We start from the raw sequence: 17,551 nt of genomic DNA, 5'->3' as shown, positions 1-17,551 counted from the left end.
TGTGGACATCAGGGTGGAGATGTAAGGACCAGGTCGGGTGGGCACAGGGAGGGGAAAGGCTGCCTTTGTGGGACACCAGGAACGCTCCAATTTCCACAAAGCTGGTCTGAGAGGTCCTCTGGGGAGGAGGGCACTGTCTGTTGTGGGGAGCTCCATGGACACAGGCACAGGGAGGCTGCAGCAGGCTCTAGGCATAAGGCCAACTGGGGGGCCGCAGGACATAGGGTCGGTCCTCTGTGATACAATCAGGGCACCCTTTCTGCGGTTCCCTAACAGGGCCTCTGATACAAAGGCACAGATTTTTCTGGGCTGAGAAGTCAGATGGACGAGTCCCTTCTCTAATTCTTGCAGTACCTTTCTCCCACGTGGCACGTCCTTGCCCCCACTGTCCCGGGGTTGGGGGTGGTGGGAGGTGTTTTCCAAGCCCAGGACGCCAAGATGGGTCTTCGAGGATGGTGAGGTCCTTACCAGTCCAGGGGTGAGGGCCGACTCCCGGCAAGGTGGGGGCCCCATTTGGGGGGGAGGGACTTGAGAACAGAGAAAAATCGAGGCAGACGGGTCCAAGCTGACTCTGAGTGAGGACACAAAAGAGCGCCTTCCTAGGTTTTCGGGGGACAGTCCCTGAAGACTGAGACCCGGCGCAGCTCACGCACGTGCACGCCGGACGCACAGAAGGCGGTCCAGCCCGGGGAAGGGCCCACGGGTGCCTGCGCAGGGGCGGGGCGGGGCGGGGCGGGGCGGGGCGGGCGGCGGCCGCCCGGCAGCCTTTGGCCAGCAGAGGGCGATGTGGCGGACGCCTCGATGTGTCTGCTCAGGGGCAGAACTGAGATTTGGGCCGCGGGCGGGCGTGGGGGGAAATGATCCTGCGCGAACTTGTGACTTGTGCGTGAAGGGCAAAGACCGGGCATGATACTCAGGGACCCTCTCCTTCCCTGTCCCTTCTGGTTCCCTCTGCGACGAGCCACTGCAGAGGAACCAGCTTAGCAAAACTCAGTAGGAGCTCGAGATTGGACCATGGTTTATTGAGGATCTACTGTGTGCTGAGCACGAGCTGAGTGCTCCCACAAGCAGGATCTCCAGGTAAGAGGCTGTAATTTGGGCTCTGGCACACCTTCCTGCACTCAGACGGAAGCACCGGTGCTCTGCTCTCACCAAAGCCTCTTTCCATCCCTGACCACTGGCCGTTAAGCCGGCCCCTGTCACTCCACTTCCCGCCTCAGACCTTCACCCCCTCAGGCATTTTCCAGCCTCTGGAGAGCTGCGGCCTTTGGAGTCCCAGGAGGAGCCTCTTTGCTCCCAAATCCAGCAGAGATAAAATCTGTCATGGGGAGGACTGACTCCTGGGCTGAGCGGGTTCCAGTAACCAGAAGACGCAAAATTGCCGGGAAGTAAACTGCCCTGTGATCATCTGAGAACCTGACAGGTCCCTCTCACTTTCTGTTTTCACCAGTTTCACTTCCTGGTTCTCCTTCGGGCCTTGCACAACTCAGGGAGCCAGGCCTGGGAAAATGCCACGGTGCACGCAAGCCGCCCCTGGGTGGGGGCAGACCGGGGGGGGGGGGGGTGCTGGGTCTTTTGCAGCAGGAGGGAAGGAGGCTGTGTTTTTGTCACCTCCTGTGGAGAATGGTGGGTCCTTCCCTGCCCCAAGGGCTGAGAGGCCAGGTCTTCCGAGCTTGGGACTGTCCTCATCCCTAGCCTGAGCCCTCCCACCCCACAAACCTGAGGCTCTACCTCCCATCCACCAGCCCAGGCTTTGGGGTAACCTCTCCATCACATGGACATACACCCTTGACGTTGCCAAATGCTGAACATTCCACGTGTTTCTCCACAGCCATCAGGTTCTTCTTAGACACACACGGTCTGGGGTCTGGCCAAGACTGTGGGCCTGGGCCAGGGACCAGTGGAGAGCAGGAACCTGGGTGCTGCAGGCTTGCTGGCTGGAGCCAAATTTCTTCTGAGCCTCGGAGGCCCTGCAGGAAGCCGGCCCTCAGCCCTTCTCAGTCCTGGACAGAGAAGGCTAAGCCACAGAGTGGGGTGAGCGGCCAGCTTGCCTGCCCAAAGGCCCAGGGTTGTCTGGGCCCAAGGATGGCGGCTGGTTTAAGGCAGGAACTGGAGCTTGTAGAATTAGTCTAGGAGGCCCTTCAGGCACTCCTGGCCTCAGATAAAGTTCTTTTCAAATCCCCATCTGGAAGCAAATTGCCAGGGGCTGGGGGGCAAAAGGAGCAGAAGGGACTGATGAACTGAGCTCTGACACCGGCTGAAATTTCAAAGAAACCTCACAGGACATCAGGACTGTGGGACAGTGAAGGTCCTGGGACAGTGAAGGCCTCATTCTTGTCACGTAGAGCAATTACCTAGGACCAGAACCTGGGTCTCCCGACTCCCAGCTGAGTCTTTCCCCAGCTGTGCTGGGCTTTTGAAAGCCAAGCTTTCAGTTAGTCCGAAAGTCCTGGGCCTCACCCGTCTGACCTGCTACCTCTGCACTGTCCTCTGACCCTGCCACACCTGCAGCAGGACTCCCTGGGTGGAACGCCCTAATAAGGCAGCTAGGATGGAGGTGGGGGAGGGGCCCAGGATCCGGGGCCCCAGCTCTCCCAGATGGTTGGCGGCTGGTGCTCAGCTGGTGGGGTCTTGTCCCGGAGACAGAGGCCCCAGGCCTCATAGAGCTGAGATAGAAACCCACACAGAGAAAATGACGGGCCCTGGGTGTCTGTTGGGCTTGTGCCAGAGGCTGAGACCTGGCAGGGCAGGATGTCTACTGAAGGCTGGACAAGGCCCTGTGTCACCCGGGCAGGTCTGGTGGGGCAATGGGGTTAACTGAGGGCAGGGGGTAAAGTGCAGGCCTAGGCTCCGGGCCCGGGGACTGGGATTCCCTGGCCTGGCCACCCTGGCTCTGGGGCCTCTTTTGCATCCTATCCTGGGGGTAGTAGGGGCTGCGCCCCAGGGCGTGAGGGTGGGGAGAGAGCCAGGCGTCAGGGAGCCTGCTGCTCTGCGCGGGCCAGACGGCGGGGGATCCGGTTTCAGCCCAGCTGTATTTTTGGCTGGATGAGCCGGCAGGCGGGCACAGCGGCCCAGAGAGGGGCACCCTCCTCCCCAGCACGCGTACTCACGCCACCTCTACCCAGACAGGGCACCCACCGTCTGCCATCCACCCCACACGCACTGCAGGTACAGGGGAGTCAGGCTTCAGGACTGTGGCTAGCGAATCACTTTGGGCTCCTCGAGACCGTTGCTGAGTTTCTGTAGTGTCTTCTTGATCCGCAGAGCCGTGAGGCGGGCAGAAGGGTTGGGGTACCAGCACTCCCGCATCATCTGAGCCAGGCCTGAGAGGACCTGTGGGGTGGGGGTGGGGGGGCAGGGAGAGGCAGAGGGGAGGAATCAGAGACACAGATCAGGGAAGATGAAAAGGAGGTGGTGAAAGGGGGCAGCGCCCAAATGGGGGGACATTAAGCGGTACAGAAAGGACCGGATGGGGGAAATAAGAGCATCGAGGAAGGGCAGAGGAAAGACAGAGTGGTAAGAAAGGGAACGGAGGGCAGGAGAGGAGAAAGACGAAAGATGGAAGGGGAAGACAGCGGAGTGACGCGGGGTGGAAGGTGGCAGGCGGGACAGAAAGAGAGCTGTAACTCAGCCCTTCGGGGGCACTCAGGCCCCCTTCGGTGAAGAGTGTCTGGGGAACACCTTACTCCCACCCACCCCCCACCTCCGCCAAGATCCGAGGAAGGGGAGACGTGCGAGCCTCAGAGCCTCCACGTGCCCCGTGCGGCTGGACTCCAGTGCGGAGAGAGGGACTCCCTGGCAGGGCCCCGTGGATACTGGAGGAGGGTCCAGGAGGAGCCCATCCCAGGAAGCTGAGTGGTCTGAGACTGAACGAGCAGCACCTCTGCCTCAGAACTCAAGCTGGTTCCCGACAGGGAGTGTATGTGATGTGTGTGTGCACAGCACTGCCTATGCGTGGCTTTTTATGGATACGCATGTTGTGCAGAAACACGTGTCTATGTACATGTATGTATATACATGCATATTCATTCCTTCAATAAACATTTGTTGGGCGTTCTGAGCCAGGCACTGTGATAGATAGCTGAGATACAAGGCAGCGAAGGAGACATGTTCTTTGTCTTCACAGGGCCAACCGTCTGGCATATATGTGCATGCATATGTATCTGTGAGTATATGTTTATGTAGAAGCATGTGCATGCCTGTATGTGTTTACATACACATGTGCCTGTGTCTTATATATGTATGTGGAGTGTTTAGAGAAAAAAACGAAAACAAACAGCAACAACAAAAACTCCACAGCAAGAAATGTGGCAGAGAGACTCTGCCTTTTCAGGCAAAATGGAGGGTTCTGAAAATCCAACATTTCAGGGGTCCACAGGCCACGGATGTGGGAGGTCAGAGTACCCCCCGGACAGACCCTGGAATCCACCCTCCAGAATCGATCCAGGTGAACAGAGACCTCAGGCACAAGTTCCCGGGGCCAAAAGTCCTAGCTGTGAGCCACCGCCCCATGCCATCCCAGCCCCTGGGGAAGCCTCACCGGGTCTGCGGTCAGCCGGTTGGGGATGGTGGGGGTCTGCTGATCAACACACACCACCTTCTTCATGTCCTCAAAGCTGGGATCATTGGGCACCACGTCATAGAAGGGTGGCCTGTAGTCCTCCACGATGCCTGAGGATGGGGGGGGGGGGGACAGTCACTCGGCACCCCAAGAAGGCCCCACGCCACCCCGAGGAGAGGCTTGCCCATCTTCTGTTCCACGGTCCGGAAAACCAGATGTCTGACCCATGCTACCCCTGAGAGGGATGCTATGACATAATCGATACGTGCACCAATAATGATAATTACTGCTAATTTTGCACTCGCCATGTGCCAGGCATTGTGCTATAAACACTTCAATGCTTCCTTTTGTTAGCCTTCACAACAATCCAACGCGATGGGTATTATCATTACCCCTATTTTACAGATGAAGAAACCGATGCTCAGAGGCGTTGAGCCCCAGGTGACACAGCTAGTAAGGGTAGAGTCAAGATTTAAACTCACCTTGGGGCACCTGGGTGGCTCACTCAGTTAAGTGTCTGAAATCGGCTCGGGTCACAATCTCATGGTTTGTGAGTTCCAGCCCCCGAATCAGGCTTCACGCAGACAGTGTGGAGCCTGCTTGAGACGGTCTCTCTATCCCTCTCGCTCTCTGCCCCTCCCCCGCTCATGTTTGCCCTCTCTCTCAAAATAAATACATAAACTATATAAAAGTATTTTAAAAAGAAAAAGACTTGAACTCGTCTCATTGGATTGCCAGGCCAGACCTTGTTTCAGTCTTTCCGTGGCTGCCTCCTGCCCGGGGTCTGGGCACTGCTCCCAGGCCCCAACCATCACAGATGCCCGATAAAAACGTTTACTGGGCACGTTCCCTGTGCCAGGCCCGGTCCTAACTGCGCTGCATTAAATCTTCACAACAACCCTCTGAGTAAGTCATGCTATTAGCTCCACTTTACGAACGATGTAATTGAGGCCAGAGAGGTTAAGACACTTGTCTGAGATCACACCGGCAGTGAGTGACCGAGCTAAGATTCAAGCCCAGGAAGTCTAACCAAAGCCTGTGCTCTTGACCTCCAAGCTATACTTAAGAGAGAGAAGCTGGCCTGCTGCGGGGTGCGGAGGGACGTGGCACAAGGAGAAAGGGATCTTCACCCGGCTCCAAGTAACACCCACCCACTCTCAGACATGGCACAGGCCTCGCTGACCCCTTAGCGGGCAGTACTACCTCTCCTCACTGTCCCTGAGGAGGAGCCTTCTGAAAATGATGCCTGTGGAGCTGCAGACAGCGCAGGCAGAAGAGGCCGGACCTAGACAAGGCGCCCCGGGCCCCCCTGCTTCCCAGCCTGAGGCTGGGGGCCGTGGCCACACAGCCGCAACCTCAGGAGGGCCCGCGCCAGCTGTTCTCCCCGTGGCGGGCTTCCAGGCTGGCCCCTGCGCCTCTCGAGCCCTAATCAGTGCTGCGCAGAGGCCTGAGCGTGTCTAATGGGCCTTTAATCAGTGCCGGGGCTGACACCAGATTACAGTGTTTATAATGCGCCACGAATCTGTGTGGGGCTGACAGAGCTTCCCTCCGCCCCAGGAGCCTGCGGTCAGCCTCCCTTGCGGCCCTGGCCGGTCCAGCCTTCTCGTCCTGCCTGCAGCCTGGCCCAGGGGGTCTCGGCTCCTTCCAGGTGCCCCCTTCCCCAACCCTAGTGTTCAGAGCCTACTCTGGGAGTGTACGTCTGAAGGGGCAGGAATCTGAGCCCCTCCAGAGTCTCCCAGAGGGACTGGCTACACTCTGGCCTCTCTCTACCAGTCAGCGCTGAGGGTAAAAGAAGGCTGGCATGGGGCTGGCTCCTAGCGGATGCTCAGGAAATGAGAATGTCCCTGTCCCCAAGGAACGGAGCTCAAGTTATATCCTGAGGTTGGCCCCAACCTGTCACGACCTCCAGCAATCCCTCCCCGCAGACAGCCTCCACAAAGACTGACAAGCCTCCCCACCTGGTCCAGGGCTGCAGGGCACCAGCCACAGGTCTGCCCCAGCAAGGCTGAGGTCCCTCCAACTGTTCCTAGCCCCTCCAAAGGCGCCCATGTGTGATAATGAGGCAGCAATAAGCAGGCAGTGCAGACACTATTATATCCTGCATTTTTATAGCAAAGAAACCAAGGACCAAAGAGGTTTAAGTAGCCCAGTGATAAAGAGCACTAGCGCCAGAGTCATATTGGCCTGGTTTCAGAACCCGATGCTGCCTCTAGCCAGCTGAGATTCTGTACCTCAGTACCCTCATCTGTGAAATGGGGATGATACCACGTCAGGTATTCGTTATTACAATAAATTGCTGCTAATATTTACTGAGCCCCAGAATACCTCCAGATACTGTCCTAGGATTATCTCAATTAGAAACTATTAAAAAAATTGTTTTAATGTTTACTTATTTAGAGAGAGAAAGAGTACGTGAGCAGGGGGAGGGGCAGAGAGAGAGAGACTCCCAAGCAGGGCACAGAGCCCGGCTCGGGGCTTGAACTCATGAACCGTGAGATCATGACCTGAGCCGAAAACAAAAGTCGGGCGCCTAACTGACTGAGCCACCCGGGCGCCAATACTAGAAACTATTTTTATTCTCATCTCCAAATGAAATGGAGGCACAGAGAGGTTAAGTAACCTGCCCATGGTCATAATCAGGAACTGAACCCAGGCAGTCTGATTCCCAGCCCATGCCCTTAACCGCTAAGTGATACTACCTCCTGCCAACACACGATGATTAAAGATCATCCGTGCATATAGCAAGGCACGTGGCACATATTTAAGCTCAATAAAAGTTAGCTGCTATCACTTATCCAAGATTTCACAGCCAGACTCATAGATCTGCAGAGCCACACCTTAAACGGTCACTCAACACGACCCTCATGCCACGGGCACCAGCAATGGCAGGAAGCCCCTGTCTCCTGCCTGTCTGCTTGTCTATCCACCTGCCCCATCCCTCTTTCTCCACCCTGTGCGGGGTGGGCCCTCACCATTGACAATGGTCCGACGGGCGATCTCCCACAGCACCAGGCCAAAGGCCCAGATGTCTGTCCACTTGTAGGACTCGAAGCAGTCAGTGCGGATCTGCTCTTCCAGCACCTCGGGGGCCATGTACCGCTTGGTGCCCACTCGTGGGTTGTTTCCGATGTCCAGGTAATCACTACCCTGGGAGTGCATCACAGCCAGGCCTGTGGGTACCAGGCCTGTCACTCCTGCCGCTCGCCCAAGCCCACAGAGTGGCCCCGGAGGTTGGGGTGCGGGGGGCAAGGTGGGGATGGAGAGAGATGGTGAGACATAGAGTAGTGGGCGAATGGAGACCTGCCCTGCGGTGGGCTGGGAGACAGCAGCTACCGGGAGAACCACCTGCCCCGGTTATATTCTGCTCGTGTAGCTCTCCTAGGTGCCCAAGGACCCAGAGAGACGTGAGTAGGCAAGGCAGGTGTAATTATGCCCGTTTCGCAGAGCAGAACCCCAAGGCCCAGTGAGGGGAGCCATGCAGTCAGTGAAGCCAGGATGAGAACCCAGGTTCCTGGAGCCCTGCCCCTTTCTCCCAACTCCTGGAGCCAGAGCGGTATGCCGGAAGGAGTCTGGGCTTGCAAAGCGTCAAGGCAGCTTGTGGGGCTCTCGCACAGGTGAAATGAGACAACACACATGCCTGGAGGGATTAAAGCGCCCATCAGTAGTTGAGTCGTCGCCACACTCGGGAACAGGCAAAGGCAGAGAACCTAGTGAGGGGGAGGGTGCTCCAACCCCGCGCCCCGCGAAGGGCCCGCCCTACCCGGGCAGCTCACCCAGGTCGGCAATGCAGCACTGGAGGTTGCTCTTGACCAACACGTTGCGGCTTTTGAGATCCCGGTGGGCGATGGCCGGTTTGCCCTGAGTGCCGAAGATCTCCACGTGCAAGTGTGCCAGGCCGCAGGCAGCCGATACAGCCAGCCTCAGGGCCAGCTGGGGCTCCAGCGTCTGCCTCTGCAGAAAGTCATAGAGTGACCCATGCTCGTGGTAGTGCGTGATGAGCCACAGCTGCGTGCTCGAATTGCGGGAAGTCATGTCCGAGGCGATAAAGCCTGTGGGCAGAGGGTCGGGTGGCTCAGGCAAGGGGCTAGGGATAAGGGAGGCCGGACTGATCGGGTCAGGGCAAAGCTGGGGCTGGGGCTGGGGTGGAGGCAGGTCTGGCTTAGGTCAGAGATGAAGCTGGGGTCAGCAGTTGCGGCTGAGGGCTGACGGGAGTCCTTCAGGACTAGGTCGGTTGTCCTGAGGCCCGGGGACTCCAGCCTGGAGTGGTGGGGGGGGGTGCTGAGAACCCCGGCCTGGCTTAGCATTCCCCGCTTGCCTAGAATGTTGTCGTGTCTGAGCAGCACCGTATTGTAGATCTCTGTCTCCCGGAACCAGGACTGTTCATCCCTTGAAGAGAAGATCTTGATGGCCACGCTCTCACCATGCCACAGGCCGCGCCACACCTCGCCGTAGCGACCCTTTCCTGATCCGATGGCCAGAGGGGTGGGAGAGGGTCATATACTGTGCGCACACAGCCCCTGGGCATGGGAATCCCCAGAAGAGCCCCCCATCTTCATTCTGCACTGACCCCAATTGCAGAACCTCTAATGTTTATGTTTAACTTAATCCGGGCCCACCCTCGTTAGCCTTGTTCCTGCCAGCACCTACAAAAGGATCTAGCCCTGAACCATCTCCAAGCCACTCCCTGCCCAGCAGAATTCCCATTTGGACCCAGGCCTGGTCCTGCCTCAGAGGTCCAGACTCAGAGGCCAAGAGCTTGCTCACTCCTGTGCGCTCATGGGAGCCCTTGGTCCAATCGCCCAGGCTCACCCACTGCTCACCTACACACTCCACCAGGGCCACCTGCCGCGCCACTGTCCTCTGCACCAGGAAGGGCAGTCCTGAGCCACTGCCCGTGGTGCAGTCACTGTCCAGGAGATCCTGGGGGTACAGAGAGGCCACTGAGAGGCTGCCCCCACCTGGCCCAGCCCATTTCTTCCTCCTTAAGCTGGGCCCCCGCTGCTGTGTCCCTACAGGCTCCTCCCTTGCCCAGCGGCATCTCCCCCCCACCCCCCACCCTGACTCAGATCTCTGGGTGTCTGTGACTGAGTCTTTCTCAGCTCCTGTCTGGCTCCTATCTGATTCTCTGGCTCTCATCTACCCAACCCCCACCCCCGGGGTCCCAGGCACCCCCAGGCTTGTACCCCCAGCATGCTGTCCCCCTGCTCCGACGCCTTCAGGATGAGGCTAGACTCGCCCAGCTCGCTGTGCAGACCCCTCTTCTTCTCCCGCCTCCGCCGCCGGACATGCCACAGGCCCAGGGCAGCCAGGGCCACCAGGACCAATAAGGCCAGCACAGGGCCCAGGATCAGAGGCAGCTGGCCGTCTACTTTCGGCTGTTCTGGAGGAGTCGGGGTGGCTGGTGGAGGGGGCAGAGAGGACACTGAGGCCCAGCTTCCACCAAGCCAGATTCCCCCCCCATTTGGCCACTCTGCCAGGTATATCCCAGGGTCCTTCCTCCCCCACCCTCCTGGCCAGAGCAGGAGCTGGAAGCTGGGCAGGGAGGACAGGGACTAAGAAGACAGGGAGGGGTTGCTGGGGTGGCCGCACGTACTCTTCAGCGCCAGAGACACGTTGTGGTTGCACAGGGGGCTGTAGCAGCAGTAGTGGTTGACGAACTCGGTGGGACGCCCCTTGCATAGCTCCTCGTGCAGGCTCCCACAGCCCCGATGCTCCTGGGGTTGTCCGCCCTCCTCCCGCACCAGCACTACTATGCACCAGGCCCCCTGGCAGGTGGGCCCCCTGCAGGTTGGACTCTCACATGTGCAGGTCACCAGTGGGCCCCGGGAGGGCTTCACAGGGTCTCCTGCGAGACACAGCGGAGGCTCAGCCACTCTGGGCCCAACTCCTAGGCAGAGCCTAACAGCCATGCCTGTCCCACTGCCCCTCCCTTCTGACCTCTCAAACACACCCGCTGAGACCTTGGTCCTTCAGTCCCATCCTTAGATTATCCTCCCCTCCAGAACCTGACCCCCCAGACACTAGGAGAACCAGGCTTCTGTCCCCTCCCTGATCCTAAGACCTTCCCTCCCAGTTCTAGGCCCAGCCCTGGCCCCAGCCCCAACTCTGAGGGGTCTCCCAGGTGCCCCCTGCCAATGTCCTCATGCTCTGCACCCCCAGGTGGAGGTTCTCACCGTGGAGGCCGGTAGAGCACCAACCTGTGGGTTTGGATCAGGAGGACAGCAAAGAAGGGTTGGGGTAGCTGGGCATTTAGTCTAACTGAGCCTGCCTCCCACTCTCCAGCCAAGCTCCTAGGTGCCCCCCTCTCCCCAGCTCCTCAAATTCAGCCCCAGCAAGAGCTGAACCTAGCCAGACCTTTCTCTATCCAGGACCCTGTCCCCTACCTGCTTCCCTAGTACTTACCCTGGGTCAAGCCCAAGGCCATCAGTAGCATCAGAAAGCCTCTCCTGAGGGAGTCCAAGGTCATGGTCCCTGGAGAAGAGAGGGGGTACAGCAACATCTATGAAATGTGATCCCCTTGGTGTTCTCAGCCACTAACTGTGGGTCCCTCCCACCTAGAGGAAATCACTGGGAGTTTGGGGGGGGCACAGGGAGGCCTCCTCCCTACTCCCTGTGTCTGGCTTTGGGGCGGGGCCTGCAGGGGAAGTCCTGGTTCACTTCCCCATGGAAACCATTCTGTTAGGGGTAAAGGGTAGAGAGCCATATTTAAGTGACAGAGAGCTTGGGGGACTCCTAGCTATTTACCCCTGCTCCTGAGTTCAGATGGGAGGGCACAGAGGGCACAGGGCCAGGGTGGAAGGAGAGTGTTTTTAGCAGTACCCCCCACTCCTGTCCTCTGCCTCTTACCCACCCCTTTCCCGGTGCCACCATCCCCCTAGCCCTGGCTGCCTCAAACATAAACAGGCTCCTGTCTTCACTTCCTGCCATTCAGCGTCCCGCCAAACTGGGAACAGGAATCAAGATTGTTTAGATTGGGGTCTGGATAGAACAGGCAGGAGTCACGCACAGCAGGGAGGGAGCTCAGGGCTATTCTCAGGGCAGGCTGGGGTGGCTACAAGGTCTGGAGGAGCCACACGGGGCTAGGACACCCCGTGACAGAATTCTAGGGGGATACCTTGTGAACCACAAAACCCAGCTCCTTATTTTAGAGAAGATGGAGATTAGGCCTCAGACAGGGCAGGAGACTTGTCCAAGGTCAGACAGGACTCAGTGGCAGCACCAGGAGTGCGACCCAAGTGTCCAGACTCCCAGTCCAGTGCTTTCCCCACTCTGTCTCCCAATCCAGGCGACAGCCGAGGTCTGAGCCCTCAGGGCAGTAACAACCATACAAACTTGGACAGCGATGGCTCAGGCCAGGTATGAGGAAACCTGTCTACAATCTCACCAGAGCATAAGATGCCCTCTCTGAGCCATTCCCTGGCCGCCTTCCTCCTCTCTCCTTGCTGTCCTGGGAAAGGGTGGGGGTAGGGCCATTGACGTGGGAGGGGAAGTGAAACATACTTAGACACTGAATGTTTGACCTTCCACGGCCAGTTAAGGTTGAACTTTTCCAGAAGTTTGGTAGAGAATGTTAAGGAAGTAATTCTGATTGGGGCGCCTGGGTGGCTCAGTCGGTTAAGTGTCCGACTTCAGCTCAGGTCATGATCTCGCGGTCCATGAGTTCAAGCCCCTCACTGGGCTCTGTGCTGACAGCTCGGAGCCTGGAGCCTGCTTCCGATTCTGTGTCTCCCTCTCTCTCTCTCTGCCCCTCCCCCACTCACACTCTGTTTCTCTCACACGCAAAAATGAATAAATGTTAAAAATATTTAAAAAAAAAAAGGAAGTAATTCTGATCTAGGATAGTCCCCAACTCAGGTCCCAAACCAACTTGTGCTTCAGAAGCCACCTCCTTCTTCATTTCTCAAAGGCTTAGAACTAGAAGAGAAGGATGGATGCTGCAGCAGGAAGGACTGAGGTCAGACAGCAAGAAGGACTTCCTGAGTGGTGGAGAGTGTGCAGGTGTGTGCCTGGGGTTCCAGTCCCCAGGAGCAGCTACCACCAGGCTGGGGCGGGCGGGGGGGGGGGGACTGGGGCGGAGGGGGTCTTTTGGCATAACACAGTGAGGCTGGCAGGGCTGGATGTATGGCCACATGGGCTTCAGAAGGGCCATAGTCTAAGAATGGTACCAAATGAAGATCCATGGTACTGAGGCTCCCAGGGCAGGATGGCTGGGGCGGGGGGTGGGGGGGGGAAAGGAGGGACGGGGGGTTCATGGGCCTCTCTGGCTGGTGGCAGCTCTAGCCTTCCTGCCTGGGCTTCCTCTGCCCCAGAGGCCCAGGGCTGGGGGAGGAAACGGAGCCCTGGGCTGCTGCAGCTGTGTCCCCAGCCTCTGCCTGACCTCCTGTCTCTCGCCCCTCCCGGCAGGCAGTGATGACTCTGGCAAGCACTCTGCAGGGGGACCGGTGGCTGGAGAAGGACCCCCAGACAAGCTGAATTTACCCACTGGGGCAGGGGTGGGAAGCCATCTGTGGAAGCCTTTTCTTGCCCAAAAAGCAGCTAAGGACAAGGTACGGGGCAGGAAGGAAAGGGTGGATAGCGATCAGGATAAAATCTCCTCTCCAGAAGCTTCCACTTCTCTGACAATGCCCCACGGTACCCTCTTACCTACTTGATTATGCATCAGGATCCCCTGGAAGTGCACATTCTTTGGTCACACCCACACTCCAAATTCTGATTCAGTCCATCCCGGGACCAGCAAGAAACTTGCATTTTAAAACGTCTCCAGGTAATTCTGACCCGTTTGCATGGGTCTACCCCTTGAGAAATGTGTCCTACACAGTGCTAAACCTGCTGTATGTGTTTTCATTTCTCTGTGCAGGGAGGGCCCTGCTGGGTGAGTGGGAGCAGGGTGCAGAGGACAGGGACTCTCAGTCCCACCAGGCACTCCCCCCCCACCAACTAGAGAAGGGACAGACTAGTGAAACCTCAAAGCCAGGGACTTGGAGACGCTGCAGAGGGAGGGTGGAGTGAGGGCTTTGTTCTCAAGCCTCCCAGGCTCAACAATGGTACAGGGAGGGCCTGACAACATTTGCAGACTCCGCTTCTGGTCTTATCCTGGGAATGTAGTGGAGTAAAATTGTGACTCTCTAGCTTTTGTTTTGTTTTTTGTTTCTTTAACGCCTCCTTTTAATTTTTTCTTTTCTTTTATGTTAGAGACAGAGCACAAGCAGGGCAGAGGGGCAGAGGGAGAAAAAGAATCTTCAGCAGGCTCCACACTCAGCGTGGAGCAGGACACGGGGCTCGATTCCACAACCCTGGGAGCACAGCCTGGGCCGAAATCAAGAGTTGGACGCTCAACTGAATGAGCCACCCTGTGACTCTCTAGCTTTTAACTGGGCCCGGCACAAAGCTAAGTACAGAGAGTGCTGAGTCCTGCCAGTCCAAACTCAGAATGACCCTGATTGCCCAGAGACCTGACTCTAGCACAGACAGACTCCTGGGGACTCGTAGTATCCCTTCACTTCTTTTTTTTTTTTAATTTTTTTATTTTTGAGAGAGAGAGAGAGAGCACAAAGGGAGGAGGGACAGAAAGAGAGGGAGACACAGGATCTGAAGTAGACTCCACGCTCCGAGCTGTCAGCACAGAGCCCGACATGGGGCTTGAACTCACGAACCATGAGATCGTGACCCCAGCCGAAGTCCGATGCCCAACCCACTAGGCCACCCAGGCGCCCCTCCCTTCACTTCAAAGCAAAACTTCCTGAAAGATCTCCTGCTGACAGAAGCATCACTGTTGTTGGCCAGAAATCACAAATGCCAAACTAACTTCAAACATTAACTGCCCACTGTGAAATCTTTAATAATAAGAACTAATCTTCTCTGAGTGCTGCTAAGTACTCAACTTTGATGGTTAATCTAATTTAACCCTCACAATGATCCAGTGGGGAAACTGAGGTTCAGGGATGTTAAGTTTCTTGCTCATCATCACCACGGGTGTCCCGATCATCTTGAGGACAGGAACATTTTGCACGCTGCTGTTGTTACCACTGGGTGCCCGATGAGGGTTTGTTTAGATGGCAAGACAGAAATCATCTGCTTGCTGCAGGCTTAGTCTTAAGTTGGAGAACCAGAGAAGGGGTGCGCTCAGAAGGTGGTTATCGATCTGTTTCTCAGCGGCAGGACTGGCTCCGCACAGCGACAATTGTAACAGGGCTGGAAGAGCCTCACTCTGCAAATCAACAGGTCTTACCCACACAGCAGAGGGCTGAGCTACTCATACCAGGCTGCCCCTTACCGTACACAAAACACTTTCATCTGCATCATTTCACTGGCCCTTCACCGCAGCGTGATGTAGCATCACCTGGATTTTAGGGTCTCAGACAGAAACCACAGGCAGCACAGTACAGCACCAGGGTCAGGATCAGGCAGACCTGGGTTCAAATCCTGCCTCTCCCACTTAGAACTATGAAGTTTGGGGCAAGTTACTTAAACTTTCTGAGGCTTAGGCTTCCCTACAAAAAAATGAAAATAACAAGTGTTCATTTCATAGGTATCATGTAGTAGAATTATTCAGCCGAGTACTAAGTGGCACACAGTGAGCATTTAACAAATGTTACCAAAAACCCAACAGCACCATTTACACCATCCACGGAGCTTTGGACAAGCGACTCAGGTCTGAACCTCTTTAGTTTTCAGTAGGATGGGCGTAATAAACCTCTTCTGCTAAACTGTGGCCAGGATTCCATGAGAAAAATATAGCTAAGCGTACATCTAAGAGCACTCAAATAAATGGTATCTATTTTTTGACAACCCCATGAGATGAGAGGACAGGCACTAGGACAAATGGGACCGTCAGGGATCAGAGAGGACAGACCCCGACTCAGCCAGAAGCTGCCACTAATAGAGAAAGTCAGTGCTATAGTCCACTATGCCCCTGTCCTTCAAGAAGAAATGGCGGGGGGGGGGGGGGCAGCCCAGAGATGCGCTTAACAGCACTGGCCTCCAGGGCAGACTGAAAATCTGGGGTCCCAGCCTACAGGGAGAAAGGGAAACCCTCTAGCCTGGATCTCCAGGGAAGGCCATGGCATGGGGATTATCTGACCCTGCAGGGTTGGAGGTGAGGTCTGCAGGATGGAATTATCCTTAAGCAAGAACCGCAAAGGCTGGCCTGGGAAAGGTGGGCTTCAAGGGGAGGCTCAACACGGTTGCAAGTAGACACTCCCTCCCAGGTCAAGGCAGCTGCCTGGAGGGACACGCGACCCCTTCCCTGTGAAGCAGAGCAGGAATCCTTCTGCCCCTTTTACAGATGAGGAGAGGAGACAGAGAAGTGACTGGCCCAGGAGCCAGAAGTTTTCTGATTCCCAGCCCAGGTTTGGCCCAGCCCGCTCCAGGGTTGTGGGCAGATGTGCGGGGAAGGCCAGGGGCAGCTTGCCCTAGTGGGGAGCTGGGACTGACCCTACGGCGACCTCTGTGAGGCGTCCTCTGGGATCCGCCCCGAGAAGGGCCCGTTCGGGCTCGGGGTCGGGCCGCCCGCGGACCTGGACTCACCTCTGGACCCGCCCTGCGGGCGGCGGGCCGGGCGCCTCCCCTCCCGGCGGCGGACGCGGTGGCACGGCGAGCGCTGGACGGCGGGCCCGGGTCGTCCGCGGCCCCGGACGGCGCTGGGGCCCGGGCGGGGCTCGCTCGGCGCGGACGGCGCGGCGGCCTCCCGGGACTGGGAAAGGGGCTGGAGCAAAAAATGTTTCTTATTCCAGCGTCTTCCTGCCTGGCCCGGCTCCACCACTCCCTCCTAATAAACCGTTTCCTATTGCCCAGCTAGCCGACGGGCCGCCCGCTCGCCCCTCTCTGGGGCCGCAGGACCCGGACCCTCCCCCGCGCGGCTCCCAGACCCCGAGGGTAACCGCCCGCCTCGCCCGCCTCGGCCGCCCCCGCCCCGAGATCGTGGCGGCGCCCCCGCCCCGAGCCTCCCACATCCGCCTCCCCGAGGGGGCGGGCCTTGGACTCGGGCCGCGGGGGGTCTCGCGGGGTGGCCAGGCCAGGAGCCGCGGGGGGCCAGAGCCGAGGTGGGAGGCACGGTCTGAGGGCCGGTAGCGGAGACGATGGACGGGGAGGCGCCCTCTCCCGCTCCGAGACGCGGAGGGGGCGACCTGGAATCGGGACTGGAAGGGGGGCACCGAGGGAAGAACCGCGAGGAGAGGGGGAAGGGGAGGTAACTTACCTGTCCTTCACCCACCCTCGGCCCCTAGTCCTCGGCCTACTAGGCTCAGAGCAGCGAGGGCAGGGTTTGGGGCTGGCAGGGTCCGAAATATTTTGGCCCCGCCCTCTCCACCCTCGACCCCCCGCCCTCGAGGACTCCCGACTCGGTCCGAATCCTTCAGCCTCCTCCCTCTGGCCCCTTCAACCCCTCTTGTTCACTCCCCTCTTCCGCAGCCTCTCTTCGCTCAGCACAGGGTGAAGAGGCCCAGCTCGGGCTGCTCTGGGTCAGCGGTGGGAAGAGTGAGGCCCTCCGGCCACAGCACAGCCCAGTGACAAGCACTCCTCTCCCCACAATGCCAGGCCAGAATTGGAAGGAGAGGCTGGGAACTGCCTTCGACTGCCCCCTTCCAGGAGGCCCCTCACCCCACCAAATGGAGATGGGGACTGGAGCCTACGTCGTCGTTGTCGTGGGGGCACTGATGGGACAAGGCAGACAAAGAGTTGCAGAGGGGAGCAGAATGGCTTCTCCCCCAGAGAGAAACTTGCTCTCTGTCCTGATTCCCTCGCATAGGCTCAGAGTACTGACGTCATCGCCTTGCTTTGCTCCAACCACTGTGAGCACCCTGAAGGCAGGACTTCATTTCTAGCCTCCTAGTTACCCACAAAGACCCTGCAGTCTGGGAATCCAGGCTAGCTGCGTACCTCTCCGTGCCTCACTCCCCCATCTGCTAAATGGGCACAGTCAACAGTGCCAGCCTCATAGGGTTGTTGTGAGAATGAAGGCAAATGATGCTTATCTCAGTGCACAGCAAAAAA

The 17,551-nt window shown here is 57.8% G+C and overlaps 1 protein-coding gene across 3 annotated transcripts; it reads right to left on the bottom strand.

The window, feature by feature from the left end:
* Positions 1-1,001: 1,001 nt before the first annotated feature.
* On the bottom strand, positions 1,002-16,824 carry ACVRL1 (activin A receptor like type 1). 3 transcript variants are annotated; one of them, XM_049625494.1, is made up of 10 exons: positions 16,088-16,824; positions 10,964-11,032; positions 10,155-10,406; positions 9,745-9,959; positions 9,382-9,481; positions 8,877-9,023; positions 8,335-8,610; positions 7,534-7,731; positions 4,541-4,671; positions 1,002-3,333 (listed from the first exon to the last, which is right to left on the bottom strand). In XM_049625494.1, the coding sequence occupies exons 2-10, from the start codon at positions 11,025-11,027 to the stop codon at positions 3,199-3,201; spliced, it is 1,518 nt and encodes a 505-aa protein (XP_049481451.1). In that variant the 5' UTR covers positions 11,028-11,032; positions 16,088-16,824; the 3' UTR covers positions 1,002-3,198. The 3 variants fall into 3 exon arrangements, with proteins under 3 accessions (XP_049481451.1, XP_049481450.1, XP_049481452.1); XM_049625493.1 differs by lacking the exon at positions 16,088-16,824 and having other exon boundaries at positions 10,964-11,272; XM_049625495.1 differs by lacking the exons at positions 1,002-3,333; positions 4,541-4,671; positions 7,534-7,731; positions 16,088-16,824 and adding an exon at positions 7,740-8,198 and having other exon boundaries at positions 10,964-12,211.
* Positions 16,825-17,551: the final 727 nt, after the last annotated feature.

Source organism: Panthera uncia, chromosome B4 (assembly GCF_023721935.1).
Source record: "Panthera uncia isolate 11264 chromosome B4, Puncia_PCG_1.0, whole genome shotgun sequence".
NCBI lineage: Eukaryota > Metazoa > Chordata > Mammalia > Carnivora > Felidae > Panthera > Panthera uncia.
This window is presented reverse-complemented; position numbering and strand designations above follow the sequence as displayed.